This window comes from Hydra vulgaris, chromosome 04 (assembly GCF_038396675.1).
Source record: "Hydra vulgaris chromosome 04, alternate assembly HydraT2T_AEP".
NCBI classification, from domain to species: Eukaryota; Metazoa; Cnidaria; class Hydrozoa; order Anthoathecata; family Hydridae; genus Hydra; species Hydra vulgaris.
Window position 1 is genome coordinate 4,666,470 of NC_088923.1, and position 26,031 is coordinate 4,692,500.

The following is a 26,031-nucleotide window of genomic DNA, read 5'->3' on the forward strand; positions in this document are numbered from 1 at the left end:
AATGTAAAGGTGAAGGGGTTCTTAATGAAAGGGTCTAAATTTTCTTATTACTAAATTTCTGAAAACAAAAGATTTTTAAATGAATAAAAAACATTGACAGAGACCATATAAAGAAAAAGTATAGAAATGCTTGGTGTGGAACAGACTTATGACTTTATTTTACAAGTCCAGACAGCTACTTTACTATAATAATAATTACTTTATCATAATAATAATCTAATTAATTATAAGAAAGAATACTATTTCATTTACCGAAGAAACTGCTTTAAACATGTACATACGTCACAAATCTTCACTCCATTCCAACGAAATGATTGGAAATCTTTTTCAAGGTCTTCTTTTATTTGCTGAAATTATAAATATTTAAAATATTAAAGAATTAAATCAACAAATATTTAAACACCAAAACAAATATTTAATCACAAAATATTTAAAACACATGTCATGGTTCTGAAAACGGAAAATAATGATCACATTTAGTAAAATAAATACTTTTATCCGTGGAAGTGATCCAGTCACCCGGAGAATTCCTTCCTCATTTAATCCATTTTTCTCAATGTAAGAGATCATCTAAATTATCAATACATAATAGTTAAGATATATATACACATAAGATGGTCCAAAAAACAAGATTATATCCTTAAGATTATAGGCTTATTTTATTATTTTTCTGTAGCCTAACATGCAATTTAACATCTTGAGTGGTTTTGATAGATTCTTGTGTGGTTTTGATAGATTGCCACAATCCTTTTTTCATTTATTTGAAAACATGGAAGATTTAAAGCAACTTAATAAAAATGGATCCTTCTCCACGTGTTAACCTGTTTTGCAAATCAAGGCTGAAAATTTTCTTTATTAAAAATTTTTATTGTGAAAATCTACCACTAGGAAGATTACCACCCAAAGTTCCTCCAACACTAACCTTTACCACAACAATTTTTGGTTTTATTTTATGTCAACGTGTTGAGTTCGAAACATTTGTTGCAAAGCTGCAAGAATGGTTAAGATGTTTTTTTAAACTTATTTTTGCAATAAGACTTTTAGTTGTTCACAAAAAATCTAGTTTTTTTCGGAACTATCTATCTATTATCTGCTCTAGCTTGAAGCAATGAAATCCCAGACATTGCTGGTGTCTGGTAGAGGGGTCTTATATAAGGGAATAACATTTGTCATTTGCCGTATAATTTTCTTAGGTAAGTTGTCTTCACAGCAGCTAGGGATTCCGACCTGCTCTATATGAAGCAAGTTAGATTACATTTTACCAGTAGCAGGGTGATCAGACCTAACTACAATTAGATTTATAATTTTAACATGATTAGAATTCTTATATGTTTTCCGTGAAATAAAATGACACTGGATTTCTTGAATTTGCTTAAAGAAAAACTATTTTTAGGGGCTGCAGAACACCTTTTTTTTGACAGGTCATTAAACAGGTCCCTAACATTAAAACAAAAAAAATCCTTCAAAAGTATTTAAACCGGATTTTAAAAAAAATAAAAAAGATTCAAAAATAATCTTTGCGCATGATTTTATTTAGATGATTTATTAAACAGCAACAAAAAATTTTTTATCAGGGCTTTTGTTACATGAGTTATATAACAACAACAACAAAAAAATTTTTATCAAGATTTTTTACAACAATTTTTTTATTAAAGTTCAAAGGTCTTGTACAATCTCTAAAAAAATTATAACTTCAGAAATCAGAGATTCACAATGTTACCTTATTATTAGATTCACTAATTAGAAATTGTTCTTTTTTGGACCACCACATAAATTGAACAAAATACATTTTTCCTACTATTCAAAATACTATAGAACTATTTTTCATCTTTTGATAAAACTTTCTTTTAATACATTATAATAATAAACCTTTTATTGTTTATTTCTATCATGTCATTATCATTACCATTTAAATCAAAGATATTCATGATACTTAATTGTATTAAAAAAAGTACTGTCAGATGGGGTAACATTTTGGTCACATTTCATCTTTTTTTAAATAATTTGCTAAATACAAGAGCTATAAACTTGTAGATTTTATTCAAAAATTACTCCTACAAGATGCACATTATATGTGAAAATCAGCTATATAGCTTTAAAAGTTTAACCACTTATTAATGAAAATTAATTTTGAAATGGGGTGATTTGGTCACTTAGCAAAAAAACCTAATTTGAACAACAAAACATTGCAATACACATTAAAGAAATTAATAAAGAGGCAAATCACAAAAGTAAATTATCAAATAAAATACAGAAGTATTAATAAGAGCTATAAATTTGTGAACTTTATTCAAGAATTAATCAAGATGCATATTATATGTTAAATTCAGCAATTTGACTTTAAAACATTAACTAAAGTTTATTAATGAAAATTAATTTTGAAAAATCAAAATATAGTGTAGTTAGGCCAATTAACAAAAAAATCTAATTTAAACAACAAAGCATTCCAATACATGTTTATGAAATTAAAGGAAATATGTTTCAAATCCTAAAACTTTTAAAATAAAGTTAATAAATACAATAAATTACAAAAATTCCTAATAAATTGCTAAGGCATCTCAATCTCTATAATGGTATCTAGATGTCCTGTGGCCTTTCAGTAAATTATTTTCTTGAAGTCAGGGTTTTTGCTGATATCAGTCTTATCATAGTTCATTGCATTAAGAGGACAATGTCCTTAATCAGGTTGTGCAGATTGTTGAAAAAAAAAACAAGCTTCTTCACTTACAGCTGCACAATGACATACATAAAACACTTAACAACAAGAGGAAGATTATTTTTATTAATTTAATTTTTTTGTAACAGACATTAAAATGACAGGTTATTTTGGCTATAAAAAGTATGTAGAGTGGGACACGGCATCTTTCAAACTTTAGCATATTTTAGCGAAAAACTGATAAATATGCTAAACTGGTCATATAACCACACACTGGCCATATTACCCCATCTGACTGTAGATATTAATCTTAGGTATTAATAAAAAAAAAAAAACAGTTATTGAATGATCTACCGAATTGTATCTGTTGAAAGGTAGATGGCTGTGAAAGCCAGTTAAATTTAAACAAATAAGAATCAATAATTACTAACATCTTGAAGAACTTGTGGAGCTTGTGCTTTTTTATCGTTTTGTTCGACTAATAATGTTAAAGGGACTCCAAACACACCTGTTTCTTAAAAAAAAAAAAATTCAAAAATTAATAAATATTAGTCACATAACAAATAACTAAAATCACAAAAAAATTGAAACAAACTAATTTTAAAAATTATTGTAAAAAGTCTTACTTAAACAACTTACCTTTAGATTATCACTAACACATCAATAAATCATTTAGATTAAATCAAGAAATATCATTTAGAACAAATATAATTACATCATTAGAGATTATCAAAAAATATCATTTAGATCATCAACAAATATCATTTAGATCATCAACAAATATCATTTAGGTCATTAACAAATATCATTTAGATCAACTCAACAAACATCATAAACACTAACCTTTATATCTTTGTTTAGGAAGAGACTTTCGACGGTTCATTGATATTGAGTATTCATCAAATAAAGCAGTCAACTCCATAAGAGCCAATGATCGAATTTTTATCATGTCTAACTCAGAAAGATCACCAATGCGAGTGATTCCAATTTCATCATGAGTTAATGTGAAATTCTTAACATTTTACAGAAAAATATAAGCCATTCAAAGTATTAAAAAAAAAAACAAATAGCTTTTAAAGTAAATAAATACATTACAACTAAACAAATACATTCCAAATAAATAAATTAGAGACAAAAATGAGTGTACAAACATACAGCCCTCAAAATCTCAAAAAGAATTTTGAATTGGAATGCAAATGATGTACTTAACCAACTGAAGACCAGCAAAACTTTGCTGTATTGAGAGCAATTTTAGGTTGGCATTGTCAAAACCTGAAGGCATAATATAATCCATGCTTAGCAAAGATTTGAGAGCCTCAGCAATATTTAACAGTTCGGAATAACCTAATATAACTGAACACAGGCAATAATATTTTTAAGGCATTTGAAATTCAAAAAATTAATTTTTTTCAATAATATTTAAAAAAAATAAAATCTTTGTATAAAATAAAATAAAATAGAAATTTAACGACTATTGACATCAGAAAGAACAAATGTACAACAATAATATAGATATCAAAAGAACATATGTACAACAACAATATAAATATCAAAAGAACATATGTAAAAGTTTTTTACATATCTAAATGTAAGTATTTTACATATGTTAAAGAAAGTCTTATAAAAATGTAAAAGAAAATCTTTTATAGATGTAAAAGTAAGTTTTTTTCATGTTAAAGAAAGTTTGTGACATATGTAAAATGCGGTAGTGGTGTAGTGGTAAAGTGCTCACTTCATAAGCGAGAGGTTCCGAGTTCGATTTCCACCACGTCCCTGGTAGAACCGCGCTCAACTTGTTTCTCCGCGCAGCAGCCTTGTTCCTCAAGGTTCGTGTTTCGGAGTTATAGAGTTGAGAGAGGGTTATAACCACTATTAAGTAGTCTCCTCATCTGTAGTGGCCTTCTCGGCCTTGAGGAGGTGAATAACAAAAAAAAAAAAAGAAAAAAAAAAGAAACTTTGTTACAAAACTAAATATAAAAATTAATGTGTCATAAGCTTATTTTTATATGTTAAAAATAAGTTATGTTTAAAAATAAGTCATGTGTCATAACTTATTTTTATTTTTTAATATTTCATTGGCCATGAACTGACGCTTTTTAAAAATATTTTATAAAATTGTAAAATTGTATTTTACTAGATACAGAATAGCAAAGAAGAATCAAATGTATAGAGGTGTATAAATAAATATTAATAAAAAAAAACTGAGAAAATCATATCCATGTATTATCTGTTATTTAACAGAAACATTGTTTAACTTGAATCTTAAAACATTCTACAACCACAGTTTAAATAAAACATTCATCAATCACAGTTTAGATGACACATTTTTCAATCACATTTTAAATGAAGCATTTGTCAATCACAGTTTAAATGTCAAAAATGCTTTAAAAAATTGCTGCTCAATACTTAACAATGTTTCCAACTTCACAATTCTTAACAATAATGTTTCCAACTTCACAGAAACCTCATTTTTTATCGATTTTTTTTTTATATTAAATAAAATAGCCTAGGACACATGCAGCATGCAGAATAATTCATACAGCATGCAGAATAACTCATGCAGCATGCAGAATAATTAATACAGCATGCCGAATAATTCATGCAGCAAGCAGAATAATTCATGCAGCATGCAGAATAACTCATGCAGCATGCAGAATAATTAATGCAGCAAGCAGAATAATTCATGTAGCAAGCAGAATAATTCATGCAGCACGCAGAATAACTCATGCAGCATGCAGAATAATTCATGCAGCATGCAGAATAAATTATGCAGCACGCAGAAAATTTTTACAGAAAATTTGAATATAAAAGAATGAATGAAAAACATTAATGACATTAATTTAACTTGATCAAAATATTAATCAAGTGGAAGGATATAGCAATTTCCAGCAAATTCCGTTTAACCAAGAAATTCATATGGATATAAAATATACATTTAAAATTTAGATATATAATAAATCGCATGGTACAAATAGATTTGTAAGTGATCTTTTGTTGTTAGTAGAGGAGAAGCAAGCTATTTGAGTATTATTGACTCTGACAAACATAATCAAACAAAGCAGCTCAAACAAACTAAAATTAAAAATTTGACTTTGTTGTGTTGTTTATAACTAATTAAAGTATTTAAACTTCTTTAAAAAACAAAAGAAATCCACATGTAATTGAATTCTTTAGTATTTGATGAAACATATGGCTTTAATATAAAAATGTCAAAAATATAATGAAATTTCTAAATAAATTAAAATAAATTTATAAAAACAGATATTTCTGTGGAAACTCTCAGAGACATTTTATTCCAATTTTATACAATATTTTACAGACTTTCTTTAAAACATTCTATAGACCACCTGTTTTATTGGTGTATATAAAATAGTATTGATTTTTTATATAGAAACTCTTCATAAACTTTGTTCTGGGATAACACAAATTATTAATAATATTATAACATAATAAAACAGTAATAAATATGTAAACATTTTCTACTGCTGTCAATTTACACTCACTGCACCATAACCATACACTGCACTGTAACCATACACCTTACTTTTTTAATTCAAAATTCATGTTATACTTTGTATATATATATACATATATAAACATCATTATGATCATCATAAACATCATTACCATGATGATGATAATGCTGATCATGATGACCACCATCATCATTATCATCACCACCACCATCATCATCATCATCATCATCATCATCATCATCATCATCATCATCATCATCATCATCATCATCATCATCATCATCATCATCATCATCATCATCATCATCATCATCATCATCATCATCATCATCATCGTCATCATCATCAGGTTTTAGCATTCCTCTTTTATGCTGTTTCTCTAATATAAACAATGTAGAGCATTTTTTTTTTCTTAACAAAAGCTCATTCATTTAATATGTAAGGCACTTTTTTCAAGTTTTCTTACTTCTGCCACTACCATTTTCTACTGAAGCTGCTACCTCTCTACATGCTGATACCTATATCACTTTGATCTTTTCTAACAAACGTTGTTTGATACAACATTTTTTCTAATCTGTCTAAGATTATGCCTCTTTTTCTTATCTTGCTAGAGTCACACCACACATCCATCTGATCATCTCTTTTGGCAAACACTACACCATATAAATACTAAAGTTTATATAACAATGAAAAGATATTGTATGCCAGCCTATAAATAAATAGTAAACATATATGTTTATATCCATAATATGTATGCATAAAGTGCACCTTGGAAGTTTTTATTCCTTCTGAATAAAAGTTTGGAAGCTTTTATTCCTTCTCTTCAATTTTAAGTCAAGCCTCATTCTACTCCACATTTTTCATCATCTCGAGCAGTTGTTTTATCAAACATTAATTTAATAAACTTTTTTATCTTTTTTACAAGAACATCTCTCTTTAAGGGATCCCAAACCTCCAAGACATGTTGTGTTTATATTAAAGAGAATGATTAAAAAAAATGTTTCGGTTAAATCTTTTTGATTAAAACAAAAGAATAAATGAATACCGAGAAAAACTAACTTTTTTATTTCAGTTGAAGCTTGCCTTTTCTGTTTTATTGTAGGCCTAAAAGTCAGCATAATATACGCTGCAACTTACAGACTTGATAATTTATTCAAGCGCGTTTATTCCTAAGAGTTTCGGTGCATGATGTCATTGATTTTTTTTGTTTGCCTAAGAGATCGATTATGTAAACAAACAAAAAAAGTCAACAACGTCATGTACTAAAACTCTTTGGAATAAAACATGCTTGAAGTAGATAGTGTCGTATACTATGAGCTCTATAACGATAAACCAAAACTCATTTTTGATTGGCTTTTTATTCAACAAGTTGCATCCTTTTACTGTAACTATCCCTTCATGCTATAAAAACTTTTATTAATCCAGTTTTTTTTCTAGAACATCAAAAAAATAACTCTTAACCATCTTCATGCTTTCCTTTTTTATACAACTTACAACTTACTTACAAGTCTTCAGTTATACACTTCCTAGTATTTTAACTTATTTTAAAGTTTATAACTAAACTAAATATAACTAAATAAAATTATAGTTTACAAACATAATAATTAAAATAGTGGTTGCTTGCAATCTTGTTTGAAGTAAATCAGAGTTTAAAAATATATAAATGTATGCCAGTATTTAATAAATAGTAAATGTAAGCATAAAATTATAATATACAATGTATTATAAATTTCTTTCTAGCACTGGCTATCAACGCCTGCTAAATCCTTTAATTTTACCGGGGTCAAAAAAAGTCTCATTTTTAGTTGGGGCTGGGGCCCCAGTCACTACACCATAACCATACATCATAACCATATACTACACCATAACCATACACCGTAACCATACACTACACCGTAACCATACATTATACCGTAACCATACACTGCACCATAACCATACACTACACCGTAACCATACATTATACTGTAACCATACACTGCACCATAACCATACACTGCACCTTAACCATACACTGCACCGTAACCATACACTATACCATAATCATACAGTAATTATATGTAAAATCAAAATACCTAAATAATTCAGTCAATGATTAACTTCAGCATAAGTAAAAAAAAGAAAACAAATGTAAAAATTGTAAACAAACAAAAATAAAAACCAAGTTAAACAGGAGTATAAAGTAACAAAAATTTGTAACTAAGCAGTAAAAAGAAACATACTGGTAGAGGTGGAAAAGTAGGTCCTAATAACTTCTCTGGCAAGCTTTTATCATCTTTGATTGCGACTGATCCAACTGCCTGTTTCAGCATACATAAAATTTATATAGAAAATTAAAAACATAAAAATTGTTAAACCTTTAAAAAATAAAAACAAACTTAAACAATAAATGTGTATAAATCTAAAAAAGTATTTTAAAATTTGAAAAAGAAATTATATATTCAAAAAATAAAAGTGAAATAGATAATATAAAAAAACAAAGATAGTGTGTTTCAAATCCATTTGATTACCAGTTCTCAGGTGTTTTTTTTTCTCAGTCATAGAACTAACAATATATATATATATATTCATAGTCATATATATATATAGTCATAGAACTAACAATATATATATATATATATATATATATATATATATATATATATATATATATATATATATATATATATATATATATATATATATATATATATATATATATATATATATATATATATATAACTTTTTCTTAGATTCTGAAACCAATAAAAATCCTTTAATTGAAAATAACCAAAAAGAAAATTTTGAATTCAAAACTAAAAACGCCCCAATATTCATTCTCAACCTAGAAAACCCTGAAAATAATTTACTACACATGATTAAAACAATAGAATTTTGAAATTTTAACAATGATTTCTAAAAAGAACTCAAATTAGACATTAATAACATAAAATCAAACCCTAATATTTTAGTTTTTGTAAAACAACATATACCAAATTATCCCAGATAATCATAATAAAATACTTTCCAATAATATTTCTTATAATTACGCAAAAGCCCCTAAAAATTTGGAAAATGCAATTAATTTAGAAGGCCAAAACATTGCTAAAACAATTAATTTAGAAGCAAGAGTTGAATCAGTTGCAACAGTACAATCATTTATTACAATAAAAGATCATAAACCAAATTTTCAAAACAAACTCCCTAGTAAAATTAAATTAGACAAAATAAATAATATTTTTTGAAAAAAATTAAATTTGCAACAGAGGAAAAATACCACTGATGTTATAAATTGGTTTTCTAAAATTACTAATAAAAATGAATGCACATTTATACAATTTGATATTAATGATTTTTACCCCTCAATTACAGCAGAAATTTTAGATAAAACAATAGAATTTGGAAAAATCTACACTAAAATTACAGATGACACTATTCGTCTTATGAAACATTGCAGAAAAACTTTACTCTATTTTAATAACGAGACATGATGTAACGTCATAACTTGTTATATCAACGCAGGAGTGCTTTGATGTAACAAGTTATGGCGGAGCAGAAATTTACTAATTCCTAGGCTAATATATTTTGAATTTCCTTGCTAAAATAGTTCCTTTTAATCAATTAGGCTTGTATCGCAATGATGGTTTAATAATAATGCAAAAAAAATCAGGGCCTCAACTTGACAAAATCAGAAAAAACATAAAAACTTTCAAAAACATTGGCTTCCAAATTGAAATAAACATTAATTTAAAAATTGTGGATTTTCTTGATGTCACATTCAACCTCTCAGAAAATTCTTATAGGCTTTATAAAAAACCGAATGATGAATTATCGTATATTAATATAAATTCAAACCATCCCCCTCAAATCTTAAAACAAATTCCTATTTCAATTAATAATAGACTAAATTAAAATTCTTCTAATGAAAATATTTTTAACTCTTCCAAAGGTGTGTATGAAGATGCTCTCAATAAAAGCAGATTCAAAAATTTTCAGCTAAAATTTGAAATAAAAATGGCAAAAAAAAAAGCAAATTAGAAATACAATTTGGTTTAACCCTTCATACAGCAAAAATGTTTAAACAAATTTTTTAAAATTAATTGACTAACATTTTCCTCCCTCTAATAAACTGCACAAAATTTTTAATAGAAACTGTTAAAGTTAGCTATAGCTGTACAAAAAATGTTGAAAGAATTATAAAAGGCCATAATTTTGCATTGATTAATAAAAATGAATTTCTAAAAGAAAAAATTACTGAAAATTGTAATTGCAAACAAAAAATTAACTGCCCTATAAATGGCGAATGTTTATCAAAAAATATTATTTAAAATGCATTGCTTCCTCGCAAAATAACACTGATAAACAATATGTTAAACTAGTCTATTCTAAAAACTGCATCTGCCTAAAATAACATTTCTAAAAAATGTATACTATATTTACAAGAAAAACTTGAAATTATTACTCATTTATTAGTTTTTATCATTAGTTATAATTTTTAGTAAAATTATCATGTTATAGTTACTATGTGTAATGCTTTTTTATTCATATTATTAATATTATTATTATATTATTGCAATTATTAATATTATCTTTATTTATTAGTGCTTTATTTTCTTTTCTTTCCTTTTTTTTTTCTCTCCTCTTTATTTTAAATTCTTTCTGTTTTATTTAGCTTTTTTTTTTTTTTTATATTTATTTTTTTTTATTTTTTTCAGGTGCCACTCCATTGAAATGTTTTTAACTATATGAGTGACACTTAACCTTATTTATGTGAGTTTATAAAATAATATTGTAAATTTTCATATTTTATGGTTAAATAAATAGATTTAAAAAAATAATATATATGTTTGTGTTAGAAAAAGATAAAGATGGAAAATCAAAAACACTGATGTTCATGGAAAATTTTTTTTGAGTATGAAGGAACATTTACAGTAAAAGAACATAATTTCTTAATGAAAAGAAATCAGAGGTTGAGTTTTTGTTGATGGGACAAGTGATGACGCTTGATTGATGTCAATTCAAAAAGAGAGACTTATTTAGAAAAACCAATAAAAAACATGACCATAATATTTCTTACAAGGTCGAATAAGAGATTTGCAGAGGTGGACAATCAAATCAGAAGTAAGAAAAAGGCAAACACAACAAAGTGAGGCAACCATAGCAGATACTAACTTTGCAATGAGTTGCATATAGTTGCAATCAAATGAATTGAATTGAATCAAAAACTGCTCTTTAATATAAATTTATGAAGTCAAAGTTCATAAAAAAGACAAAAGCTCTACTCTATTCCACAACTACAAATTGCTTTCCATAAAAGCAATCTTTGACATATATATTGCCATTCAATTTTTTTAAAGAAAAATCGAAGTATAACACTTTTGACCAAAAAGATGACCAAAGTCACATTTTATGTTTTAAGTCTTGTCATTCATCAAAATGCAGCCATTTAATTTAGTCAAAACGTGGGTGTAAGATTTTTGTGCTTGTGTTTTGGCAGTGAAATTTTGTTTGTCAGAATGATATGGGTATTTAATTGCTCAGAAAGACTTGTAATTGTAGTATTTCCATACTTTCCTTATGAAAAATCAAAAACTTTGCACTTTTTCTATTAAATAAGTCTGGATTTCTTTCAAAAGACAAACTTATATTATTTACCACTGATTTACTATTGAGAATTTTTTATCTTCCTACTTTTTTAGCTACTTTGATGGATAAAGTCTTCTTATATCTAAAAATAGGGATTCTAGTAGCTTTTGAGACTCTTTTTTAATTCAATGATGAATTTTCTCCATGAATGTGCAAGATTTTTTTGCAGCTACTTTTTGTGGTTACAATCCTCTCTCAACTTTTTAACTCTGAAACACAAATCTTGACAAACAAAGCAGCTTTGTGGAGAAACAAATTGAACACGGTACTACCAAGGAAATGGTGAGGTCCAAATTCGGAACTTGATTATGAGGCGAACACTCTTACACTACACTACTACCGCATACAATATAAACTTTGCAATCAGAAAGAAATGACCCAATAATTACAAAAACTTTCCTATATTCACCATATGAAGCGGGCCTATGGAGAAGACCAGCATACCAGACTTGATTGAAAGCCTTTGAAACACTTTCGTAAGACTATGATAGGAATGTTATCATGACCACAACCAGTAGATGAGTTTAAGAGAAAAGTAACTTTACCAACGGAAGCAGCATTAATATGGATCTCTAACAATAATCTGTTTCTCTGGGATAACAGAAAAAGTTTAGTAATTAGATCTAAGGGATGAATAAGAAGAAAAGTTATTTGCAAAATTCTCTGACATATCCGTGAAAGAGGTGATAAGGTCAGACTTGTGTATTAGTGAAAATGTTAAAGTTTGTTAATGGCTATAGCTTTCAAAAAGTCTTCAGAACCTAACTTTTTAAATAATATACCAGAGTAAACTGAGAAAAATGGAGCTTAGCATCAGACAGTACTTTTTTGCATAGATTTCTTAAAATAAGAAAAAGATTTTTAATCTTCAGAAAATTTTGTACTAGTGAAAAAGATGAAAATACATAACTATAATTAAAAACAGCTGTACAAAAAGAAAAACCTAAGAGGGAGAGCAAGACTCCACCCGAAACAGGAATAAAAGCTACCATAACTGTCAGAATACATTATAAAAAAGGTGCAATTTTCAGCAGAGAAACAAAAGACATTAGTCTAAGTTCACAAAAAAATTCACCAAACAAATCCCAGTCATCTTTAAGGTAGTAGCAAAAATTATGATGATAGAGTACATAGAAGAAAATTGAGTTTTATTCATTTCATTATTCATTATGCCATAGTCTGGAAGGTCAGTGATACTAGAAATAAGTCATTCAGTGTGATGAGCATTAAAGTATTATAACAATAGTAACCATAATAATAATATTGTCTAATAACATTGAAAAGAGAATTATCTTGGAAAGAAGAAGAACAATAAAGAAAAAAAAAATAGAGGCTGAGTGAAAAAGTGCTAAGTGAAATCTTATATCAGAACACTCTGAGAACTCAAACCTAAATTTATGACTAATAAATGATATGTATGACTTTTATGGTTCTGAGGCCAGGTGGTAGTCAGGATTCCTGAACTCTGTGGTAGCTCTCAGAGAGGCTGATTCCATCAATAGCTGTAAAATATCAGAGTACTAACAGTGCTGTGTTGCACATGGATGGTGTCCCTGTTTGTTCTTTTGGTGTGCATTGCCAAGGCCACATTTGGAGCCCTTTGTTATGGCTTTCTGTTTATTAATAGTAATAAGGCAATTACTTGGACTATTAAATAGTGTACTGAGTACTATCATACTAGTATGCTTTGAGTCAAACTAGGTTCGAATCCACAGACTATTCTTTTATGTGCTTTCGCTTACCACCACTTCACTCTATCACCTTTATCTTTGTTATATATAACTCTCCTCCTTCTCAAGACTGCACTCTTATTGATATTATTTCTGATCAAATTGACCGAGCTCTCTCTCTTTATCTCTCAGTAAAAATTGTTGTTGTTCGTGACTTTAATGCTCATCACATTAAATGGCTTGGCTCTAGTGTCAGTGACTCTGCAGGCATTAAAACACACAACTTTTGCCTTTCTAAATCTCTAACACAAATTAGTCAACTTTCCGACTCGCTTTCTACCTTCTCTACTCCACTTAAGTCTTTTTCTGATCCTAGTCAGTGCTCAGTTTCTCCACATTCACCCTAAGGTGCTACAGATCATGGTTTAATCTCTCTTAAACTATTATCTCATTCTTCTTTGTCATTAGATTTATTACTGTACCTCTTACAACTACCTTTAAAGCTGACTGGGACTCTTTCCATGATTTTCTTCATGATGACCCTTGGGTAGAAATCTTTTGTCTACCTGCTGACAAATGTGCTTCTTACACAACTTCTTGGATTAAGGCTGACATGAAATCTTTTATTCCCTCTTAAGGATTCCAAGTCAAGCCTCAGTCTTCTCCATGGTTTTCCTCACATTATGCTGCTGCATTTCATTATATAACTTACTATTGCTAGAAACCATTATCTAATTTGTCAATGTCAAGGTTTTGTCTAATGCTGAAGCCCGCTATTCTCAGGTAATAAAAACTCATATTTCATTTCAAAAATTCTCAAATCTAAGGTGGCATTGTTTGCCAAAGAACATCAAGACTAAGATAAAAATAGATAAAATAGCTAAATAAAATAGATAAAATTGAAATTAATCTCACAAAGAGCATGTAGGTCTCGTGAGACTACTTGCTTTTTTGCAAAAAAAATTTAACAGATGATAAGACCACAAACATCAGCAAAAGATTGAAACTTTATTCATTTTACAATACTAACTGTATTTACAATATTGGCTGTATTTATAATACTGGGTGTATTTACAATACTGACTGTATTTACAATACTAGCTGTATTAACAATACTAGGTGTATTTACAATACTGGGTGTATTTACAATACCGACTGTATTTACAATAGTTTAACTTTATTCATGTATAACATTAAACAAATTGACTCAATCATAGTGCATGACATCCTATGCAACAATCATTCCTATTAATCAACCCAAAGTTGTAACAAAAGGCTTTTTGTGGCCTCAACAATGCACATTAAGAGCACTAACAGGGACACCTTTCATGCGCAACATGGCACTGTTGAGACTCTAACTCAAATTTGACTCAGCTTGACTTAATTTAACAATAGTACTAATAGTATTTTTTTTACTGTAAATCATGCGCGGAGTGTTGCTACATCGACTATCTTATAGCCTGACTCGCAAGGGAGTGCTGCTACATCGACTGACAAATAGCCTAACTCGCAGAGGAGTGCTGCTACATCGACTGACAAATAGCCTGACCCGCAAGGGAGTGCTGCTACATCGACTGAGGGTTTGGTTGGGGCAGGCAGTCTATCATTAATGAAAAAAAAAATTCCGGTCTTGCATTTTAATTTTTACTTTTTGTCAACAAAATATGGAAAAAACTTTCGGACAACATCTAAGGGTTCTATATATATATGTATATATATATGTATATATAAATATATATATATAAATATATATATATATATATAAATATATATATTTATATATATATATTTATATATATATATAAATATATATATATATGCCATTGTCCTGATCTTTTCGCTGGAGAACGCGATAAAAGTTTTAATTTTAATTAGTTTAGCGCTGGGCTCTCCTCCGTAAAAATCAGGACTATGGTAGCCTTATATATATATATATATATATATATATATATATATATATATATATATATATATATATATATATATATATATGTATATATATATATATATATATATATATATATATATATATATATATATATATATATATATATTGTAGTAATTGTGTAAATATTTCTTGTTAAAGAGTGCTCAATACCAAAGTAGAGCAATATATAGTAAAAAACTAAATAATTATAACACTCGATTTATTTAAAACATTACTCAGAGTTTCACGCAAATAGCGATCATCAGATGTTACAAATCTCAAAAAAACAACGACAAAAAAAAAAAAAAATATTAAAAATACAGTGGAGTGTCTTCTTTGATGACATTAAAATTATTCATCATATATTTGTTTTCATGGCGACACTTAGACGCAAGTTTGTTTTGCTTATTTAGTAAAGGCAATGGGGATGAAATTATATGATATTTTTCCATCAAGCATAAATTGCATGACTTACCACCAGGTTTAAACGGTTCAGCCTGGTCTAAAATTGTCCACAAAAGGACAGGATTTAAACCTTTCTTTTTAACACTCCACACAAATTTAGAAAGTTCGGTAGAGTTTGACCTACTTTCAGAACAAAAGGAATTATTGTGCTTATAAAGGCGATCTTTAAAAGTTTTTTCTGTAAGTCCAATATAATATCTACCTTCATCTTGCGGATTTGTCTTAACATTACATAAATAGATGACATTTTTAATTAAACATTTTCCATTAAGTGGACATAAATTAATCTGTCGACAATTGCAGGTTAGAGCATTAAGGTTTGAAGAATTTGATAAAATTTTATTGTTATGTGAAGTGATGATGTTGCGAATATTTGGAAGACAGCTATAGCTAACCTTCAGGTTGTTTCAATTAAACAGCTTATGGAATTTATTATGGAATTTATGAAATTTTAGGAAGTTTTTATCGATTAAATTTATGAAAAGTTTGGCTACATTTGTCTTGACATTAATTGAAAAGGGAGGGTTAAACCAAATAATGTTTCATGCACATGATTTTGCAACTTTTATAGAATCATTGGCAATGATTTCTTTAAATCCACTAGACAGTAATGTTTTCTTTATAACCACTAGACTTAAGGGCACTGTTGTAAAAAGTAGCAGCTCGATTAAAAACTTCATTATTTGAAGATATACTTCTTATACGATTAGATATCATTGAGGGATTAGCTTTAAGAATGTTTGGAGGATGGTTCGAATTAACATTTACTATACATCAGCCATAAAATACAAATTCAAAAATAAAATAAAAACATATTAAAAAATTATAAATACAATGGAATGAGTTCTGACATCTCTAAAGTGACGGTAGATCTAATGAAAGAAAAATTAAAATATAATAACGGTAGTTTAATTACCAGTATTGTAGGAGGACACAGAAGTCTGCTTTTTTGTCTATACATATAGACCATTTCACTTAGTTTGTTAATTAAGTTAGTGCCTTTATAAAACAAGATTTCAAATGTTTCATTTGAACAAAGATGACAAATTTTTGAAACCAGGTTGTATGGCCTACAATGCCTAATAACTTTCTATTTAACAGATGGTAATAATTACTTTTTTTTAATTCCATAAATTCTTTGGAAAGTTCTGTGTCATGATTATATTTATTGATGTTAAATGATTTTATTTTATTTTGCCTACTTTGTGCAGGGTGTGGTTGATGGGGAAATGATGCTCAACTAGAGTTAGAAAGCGTTTGGCAATTTTTATAGAGATATTTGGTGCTAAATGGTGGCTTGAACCATATGATATTGTGCTTGTACTTTTATCTTTGGATCGTGGCAGACTTTTTATAATGTTAGGTAGATGCATGAAACCAGCATGTATGTTGTTTAGGGTATTATCCGGTTTACTGTAAGGTTGGAATAAATTGTCACTCACATACTGTAAGGTTGGAATGATCTTTACACTCACATATCAAATATAAAACCAAAGAAAAAAGCAATTACTCAGTTACATTTTTTATACATTCCAATGTCAAATTGCCTACATAAAATATTTAACAAAAACTCAATTAAAATCAGTTATTTTTGTATGCCAAACATCAAATCCTTAATTGGTTCTCACAATAGTAATTTTTTATACAATGGTAATAATATAATAAAAGAAAAAAATTGCAAAAACAGGGGAAAATGGTCTATATATGCAGACACAAAAACAAATTTCGGTTGTACTATGACACTGGTGATTAGACAACCATTATTAAATCTTCTTTTTTTATTTAAAATGTAAAAAAAAAAAGTTTCATGCTATTGCGATCATCAGGTGAAATCCTATTTATTATTCATCATGCTATTGCAATTGTCAGGTATTTCACGTGATGATCGTAACAACATGAAATTAAAGTTGTGAAAATCATGTAGTTTTATTTTCTACATATATATTATATATATTTTTTATTTCAATTCAACCCCCCAAGGCTGAGAAGGCCACTAACATGAACCTTGATAAGCAAGGCCACTGCAGGGAGAAACAAGTTAAGCGTGGTATGTATTTATATATATTTATATAAATATATACGTTTATATATATATATATATATATATATATATATATATATATATATATATATATATATATATATATATATATATACATAAATATATATATATATAAATATATATACATATATAAATATATATATATAAAGATATATTGCGTCTTTTCAAGAACCGCTTGTAATTAAAGTTATTTTATTAACGCGTTAAAAATCATACAAACAGTTTGTTTTTTTCTCACTATAACAAAAGTTACAAATATAATCTAAGTTCTTATTTAAAAAATCATTTTTATTATTTTTTTCAAATATGAACTAAATTTTATTTAAAAAAATTTTTTTTTTTCATGAAACGTAAAATAATGTTTGTTTATTTTCTTATCATTTTACAGTTGGTTTTTGGTTATTTTATTAACTGTTAATAAATTTTTTCTTATTTAATTTGTGAACTCATTTTAATAATGTTTTTAAACAAGAAAGAGTTTTTTGTTGTTGTTTATCAGTTACCGATAACATATTCGTGATCATAATTTATTTTCATAAATTAAACGAACGTCATTAAAACTTTACGTTATTGAATTAACAATAAACAAAATATCTTATTAATAAAATATTAATAAGATATTTTGTTCATTGAAAGGGCATCATTAGAAGATCCGCCCCAGATGGCAACAGTATTCCATACAAGGCCAGATTTGAGATATATAGAGATAGAGAATAGAATCCGAAGTAAGAAAGTGACGAGCTCGATAAAGAGATGCAACCTTAGCAGATGCTAATTTTGCAACTGATTTGATATATGGTTTCCAAGAAAAATTGGAAGTAACAGTTAATCCTAGAAGATGAAGAGTAGGTGACTCATCGAGTACATTACCGTTTATAAATATAGGAAGATCTAAATTATTGCGATAACGATTGGCTGTAAAAAATTAGGTTTTATCTGAATTGAAGTTCACTAGCCACTGTGAGCCATTATATTATATATTATATATATATTTTATATTATATATATATAAGTATATATATATATATATATATATATATATATATATATATATATATATATATTATATATACATATATATATATATATATATATATATACATATATATATATATATATATATATATATATATATATATATATATATATATATATATATATATATATATATATAAGGGGTAAACAGATTCTATCTGTTGACCAGCCTCGCACCCCTTCTTTATCTATTAGGCTGGCACCAGGGGCGTGGTGGCTCTAAAAAGCCCATGCGGGATTTTTATTAAAAGGCCTATATATGCAGGATTTTACCATATATGCTTTATGTAAAGGCCCATACGAAATATATATATATATATATATATATATATATATATATATATATATATATATATATATATATATATATATATATAATAATAATAATAATAATAATAATAACTGACCTTATTCTAATAAATCATTAATAGAAACCAACAAGTTGAGATAATACTATTTGTAATTAATAATATGGTTTGTAATACTGCAAAATAAAAAATGGTAACAACACGATGCAGTGACGTTTTTGTTTTGTTTTTCTTAAAACACAACTTTACCGTAAGCAAATACGATTAGTATTTTATTGTTCAAAGAACACAGCCTAACACAAAATTAAAAATCAAAGATTTTAATTTTTTTATTACTATATAATGGTATTTATTTTATTGTACAATAATATAAATTTTTTTAAATTATACATAATTTTTTTTCTAAAATAAATATTGAAAATCTTGAAAATTAGGAAATTCTTTTTATTTTATGAGAAAGTTCTTTTTAGTTTATGCTTTTGTTTAATTCGGTGTTTTAACTTTTTTTAACATTTTAGGATAAACTCGCAACAGCTAAAATGCCGCTCTAAAAATGGTGCCTTTATTGACATAGTTTAAACATAAAAGTATTTATAATGTAGTTTCATTTAGCAGTTCATCATCCTTTTTCAAATCTGTCTGAGGACTGGATATTACGGAGTGATTTCTTTATTTACATACAATAATATAAACTGCATAAAAATAAAAAACTTTATTTATTATTAAAGAAGTTTGTATCAGTTTTAAAAGGTTACAAAAATGCAAAACATGAGTTCGATCCATATTTATATAAAACTTAATTTAAAATTTAACACCAAAATATTTTTCTTAAATTAATTAAAATGCAATACAATTACTGTATAGTAATTGTATTGCGATTTAATTCATTTAAGCAAAATGTTTTGGAGTTAAATTTTAAATTAAGTTAATTTAAGTCCAACAATAATAATAGATATTATTATTGTTGGGTCTGCGGACTTTCTTAAATTTATTTTGTCAACATTACGATCCTTAAAAACCGTTTATGGGTTCATTATTTTTTTCATGAAAAAAATATCATAATACGTTTTAAAACATCTACTTTGTTTTCAGAGCAATATTATTATTATGCAAAATACTAATATTATTGCGCTTAAAGTTGAAATCAAGTGACTAATAAAATTTAATTTGTGCTAACATAAATATTTTAAATGATTCTGGAATTTCTTTAAAATGTAGAAAAAATTAAAATTTGCTAAAAGGCCCATATTTAAATGAAAAAGTGAAAAGGCCATGCGGGAATCCTGTTTAGCCTCTGGGGCCACCGCGCCTCTGGCTGGCACAGATGTATTTTTAATACATTGTTTCCAGTTTAGGATGTTGAATGCTGAATCTTCTCGACTCAATGCATGGGTTTTGCTTGTGTCTCTGTTTTTATGACTAGGCAACTCATTCTTTTATCTCCTAATGAGGGTACAGCTCTAAAACTCAGTTTTATGGTTCTGAGGCCGGCTGGTAGTCAGGTTTCCCGAACTCTGTGGTAGCTCTCAGAGAGGCAGATTCCATCAACAACTGAAAAATATCAAAGTATTAACAGTGCCATGTTGCGCATGGATGGTGTCCCTGTTTTTACTTTTGGTGTGCATTGCGGAGGCCACATTTGGAGTCCTTTGTTACGGCTTAGGGTTTATTAGTTGTAATGAGGCAATTGCTTGGGCTATTAAACGGTGTTCTGAGTACTATCTATGCCTTGAGTCAAATTCTTCAATCTAATTTAAAAATGAAAGTACCAAAAACTATAAAGCACAAAAAATCATCATCATCACCAAGTTCTCTAAACCTATCATTCACTAATATTCGTGGTCTTCGAAGAAACTTTTCTACTGTTGAGTCTTATCTCTTGCAAAGTTCACCAGACCTACTTGTTCTTTGTGAGACTAATTTGAGTTCGGCTGTCTCATCTTGTGATCTTAGTGTTTAATGGTTATCTTCCTCTAATTCGTAAAGACTCCAATAGTCACATGCTTGGCCTCCGCATTTACATTCGTAAGAATTCATCCATTAGTTGTGAAACTAGGTTTGAATCCACAGACTATTCTTTCATGTGCTTTCGTTTAGCACCACTTCACTCTATTGCCTTTCTCTTTGTTCTATATTGCTCTCCTTCATCTTAAGACTGCACTCTTTTTGACATTATTTCTGATCATATTGACCAAGCCCTCTCTCTTTATCCATCAGCTACTATAGTTGTTGTCGGTGACTTTAATGCTCACCACTCTGAATGGCTTGGCTCTAGTGTCAGTGACTCTGCAGGCATTAAAGCCCACAACTTTTGCCTTTCTCAATCCCTAACTCAAATAGTCGACTTTCCAACTCGCTTTCCTGACAACCTGAATCATCTACCTTCTCTACTCGACTTATGTCTTGTTTCTGATCCTAGTTAGTGCTCAGTTTCTCCACATTCACCCTTAGGTTCTTCTGATCACAGTTTCATCTCTCTAGAGCTAATATCTCATTTTTCTTCATCACCTGAATCCCCCTATTATCGAACCTCTTACAACAACAGTAAAGCTGACTGGGAATCTTTCCGTGATTTTCTTCGTGATGGCTTTTGGGTAGAAATCTTTCGTCTTCCTGTCGACAAATGTGCTTCTTACATAACTTCGTGGATTCAGGCTGGCATGGAATCTTTTATTCCCTCTCAACGATTCCAGGTTAAGCCTCACTCTCCTCCATGGTTTTCCTCACACTGTGCTGCTGCGACTGCCAATCGAAACCGTTACTTTCATATTTATCAGCAAAAAAACTCTTCAGAAAACAGACGTCTGTTTATTACTGCAAGAAACAATTGTAAAAAGGTTTTGTCTAACGTCAAAACCCGCTATTCAAAGGTCATGAAATCTCGTGTCTCATCTCAAAAATTAGGCTCTCGTGACTTCTGGAGAATATTTAATAATATCAATAATACGGGCAAATCTATAATTCCACCTCTCTTGTATGGTTCAGACTTTGTCACCTCACCTAAAGACAAAGCCGAATTGTTTGCTAAAAACTTTCATCAATATCATCTCTTGATTCCACTAGTTGCGTTCTACCTGATATTGCCAACAAACAGGTTGATCCATTGCTTGACATTCATATCACTCTAGCATCTTTATCCAAAGTGATTTCCTGCCTAGACTCTTCTACAGTTTGTGGCTTGGACAACATACCTGTTATTGTCTTGCAGAAGTGTTCTCCGGAGCTGTCATCTATACTCTCAAAACTATAAAACAAGTGCTTATCAGAGTTTTGTTTTCCAGCCTGCTGGAAAGCGGCATCTGTTATCCCTATCTTCAAAAATTCTGGAGAGCGATCTGATTCGTCCAACTACCGTCCCATAAGTCTTCTTCCTATCATAAGCAAGGTTTTTCTTTAATTAACAAACACTTAATTTCTCATCTTGAATCTAATAACTTACTTTCTGACTATCAATATAGATTTCGATCTTCTCGTTCTACAGCTGATTTGCTAACAGAAATAACTGACAGATTTTATCGTGCATTAAATAAAGGTGGAGAGGTTAAGGCCATCGCTCTTGACATTTCAAAAGCTTTTGATAAAGTTTGGCATGCTGGTCTTCTCCATAAGCTTTCTTCTTATGGTGTATCCGGCAACATCTTTAAGATCATTGAATCCTTCTTTTCCAATCGTAGCATAAAAGTTGTCCTCGATGGACAACACTTTTCTTCTTATTGTGTAACTTCAGGGGTTCCTCAAGGTTCTATCCTTGGCCCTATACTCTTTTTAATTTACATTAACGATCTTCCAGATATTCTCACATCTAAGGTGGCATTGTTTGCTGATGATAATACCATTTATTCTTGTTGTGATAAGAAACCAACACCCTCTGATTGCTTGGAGGGGGCATTGGAGCTTGAAAAGGATCTCACTTCTGCTACAGCATGGGGCTCACAGTGGCTGGTGAACTTTAATTCAGATAAAACTCAATCTTTTTCAGCCAATCGTTATCGCAATAATTTAGATCTTCCTATATTTATGAACGGTGATGTACTCGATGAGTCATCTACCCTACATCTTCAAGGATTAACTCTTACTTCCAATCTTTCCTGGAAACCATACATCAAATCAGTTGCAAAATTAGCATCTGCTAAGGTTGCATCTCTTTATCGAGCTCGTCACTTTCTTACTTCAGATTCTATTCTCTATCTCTATAAATCTCAAATCCGGCCTTGTATGGAATACTGTTGCCATATCTGGGGCAGATCTTCTAATGATGCCCTTTCTCTTTTAGACAAGGTGCAAAAACGCATTGTAAACATAGTTGGACCTGCTCTTGCAGCCAACCTCCAACCATTATCACATCACCGTAATGTTGCTTCTCTTTCTCTTTTCTACAAATACTATAATGGGCACTGCTCTAAAGAGCTAGCGTCTTTTGTGCCATCTACTAAAATTCATTCTCGTGTTACTCATCATTCAATTAAGTGTCACCCTTTTTCTGTGACTGTTCCTAAGTGCTCCAAAAACGCTTATTCGGCTATTTTTTTTCCTCGAACATCAGTACTTTGGAATTCGCTTCCTTCATCTTGCTTTCCTGATTCATATAATTTGCAATCTTCATCTTTTCTCTTTCAGTAACTTCTAACTTTAATTAGTGGCTGTTTGCAGCCTTGTTGAAAGCGAAAATGTTTGAAAAAATAAATATATATATATATATATATATATATATATATATATATATATATATATATATATATATATATATATATATATATATAGTTTTAAATAACCAAACTAATAAAAATATTTAATAGCATAAGTTCTATTTGATTAAACTACCAATTTTTTATGATTTCAATTTGAAAACAATAAATAAGTATATTAAGTAAACAATAATTAAATAATATAAAAATAATAAATAATAAAATATGATGCATATTAAAATGAAATTTTATAAAATTTAATAAACGTTTTACTTTAAAACTATAAGTTATTTTTCAACATTTTTCAAGGTTAAGCTTACAAGTTTTATTAAATCGATGCTCATGTTTGTAAAAATTTGACAAATATAAACTTACCAGCTTGGCATCTCCATCTAAAACTAATGGTGATTCTACAAACTCAAATGATTCACTTGTATCCTTATCATCAGTTAAACCACTTGATATAGAAACAGTGTCATATGTACTTTCATTTTTGCTTATAGATAGTTCATCAAAAGATTCCATGCTACCTCTACTTGATAAACTTTTGCTGTCTTCACTACCACTATGATTTAATATATCAAGAGAGTTTCTCATACATAGTATTGGACTATACTGCTTATCATTAGAACTATCATGCTTAGTTCTGATAATGTTTAATTTATTTTCTAATTGTAATTTTGGAGATGGCTCCGCACACTTATTTGTTGTAATATAGCTATCTTCAACATATGAAACTTTAATGTAATTACTATCAACACGAACCAGTCTTTTATCATCTGTTCCATGTAAATTACTAAGTAAAACATTTTGTGTAGGACTTAAATTAGATGAACTATCCAATGTCAATATTCTATTATTATTTAGGGATTCAATGCTTTGCATTTGTATATTAGGATAAAAATTATTTTGTTCAGAATTATTTTGTTCAAGTAGTAAAGTAGTTCCATACTTTGGTGAGCTATTATATTTTGTTAAAGAGTTTGGTAAAGAGTTTTGTTCATGAACAAACTTATTTTCAAAAATATCTTGTGTTTTTTTAATACAGTCTTCTGTATTTGTTTCTTTAATTTCCGTTGAGCTACGGTAAATTTCTGAAGATTTACGATGCAAATTATATTTTTTATCATTTTCCATAATCAAACTCCTTGGCCTCGACACATTTTGGTTTGGAACTTCATTACCCTGTTGTCCAGCTTTAAAAGTTTCATTACGCTGCTGTCCAGTTTTAAAGGTAAAGTTATTTATTGCTGTACATAGGACAAGATTATCTTCTTTTTTTGTTTGTTTGTTTATTTTGTAATCATTTTTTATAAAATCTTGGTCTAAAAACAGTTAAATAATACATAGCAACTGAACAAAAGTTAAAAGTGAAAAACACAAAAAATTACATACCTTTTTTAAAATAAATAAAAACCACACACCTTCACACACCTTTCTCACACCTTCTTGGACACATTCTTTATTTTTACTTCTTTCGAATTCATGTTTAGACAGGTCAGGCTTTTGAGAAGAAACAGAAGAAATAGGAATTTTAATAAATTTGCTTTTTGATTCTTCTGCAGAATTTTGTGAACTTTAAAATAATGAAAAAAACTATTATTATCAGATTTCAATATTTAATGACTATTAAATACCAAAAATATTTATAAATAATAACAATATTTATAAACTCTAAAAGCAAATATTTTATAAAAACATAACTTTACAGCTTACTCCTCCTTTTTTTTTCTCGCTTAATTATTCTGACTTTTTTTTACCTCAGATATTCAATATTTGTATGGCTCAGTTATATAACATTTTTTATCTATACTTTGTTTTTCAAATTTTTTTATCTCAGTTATTCAATATTATTGTATCTAATTTTTTCAATGTTTTTAAAGTTCACTTATCCCATGCTTTTATACCTTAGCTACTTATATTTTTATACCTAAGTTGTGAATCTTTGGCTATACAAGAATCAATTTGAAAGAGATCACGAACATCTTTATGCTTTGATTTTAAGTGATTGCGCCTTGGATTTTCATCACGCAATTTACTTTGGCGAATAGCTTCATTAAGAGCATCAATGCGCTGACGAACTGCATTTGCTTGAGCTCGAGTTAAAGAAGCTGTAATAATT

At 28.6% G+C, this 26,031-nt stretch overlaps 1 protein-coding gene across 6 annotated transcripts in view; it reads right to left on the reverse strand.

Moving 5' to 3' along the window:
* The window catches only part of LOC100212474 (uncharacterized), a 68,983-nt gene that overhangs the window by 14,470 nt on the left and 28,482 nt on the right, over nucleotides 1–26,031 (reverse strand). For all 6 annotated transcript variants that reach the window (XM_065795290.1, XM_065795289.1, XM_065795288.1 and 3 more), the window contains 8 exons: nucleotides 25,840–26,031; nucleotides 25,334–25,485; nucleotides 24,285–25,234; nucleotides 8,355–8,432; nucleotides 3,500–3,668; nucleotides 3,088–3,170; nucleotides 493–570; nucleotides 253–347 (listed from right to left, as the gene is read on the reverse strand). The exon at nucleotides 25,840–26,031 is cut by the window's right edge and continues 37 nt beyond it. In XM_065795290.1, coding sequence (XP_065651362.1) covers nucleotides 253–347; nucleotides 493–570; nucleotides 3,088–3,170; nucleotides 3,500–3,668; nucleotides 8,355–8,432; nucleotides 24,285–25,234; nucleotides 25,334–25,485; nucleotides 25,840–26,031 — 1,797 coding nt within the window. The remainder of the gene's footprint in view (nucleotides 1–252; nucleotides 348–492; nucleotides 571–3,087; nucleotides 3,171–3,499; nucleotides 3,669–8,354; nucleotides 8,433–24,284; nucleotides 25,235–25,333; nucleotides 25,486–25,839) is intronic.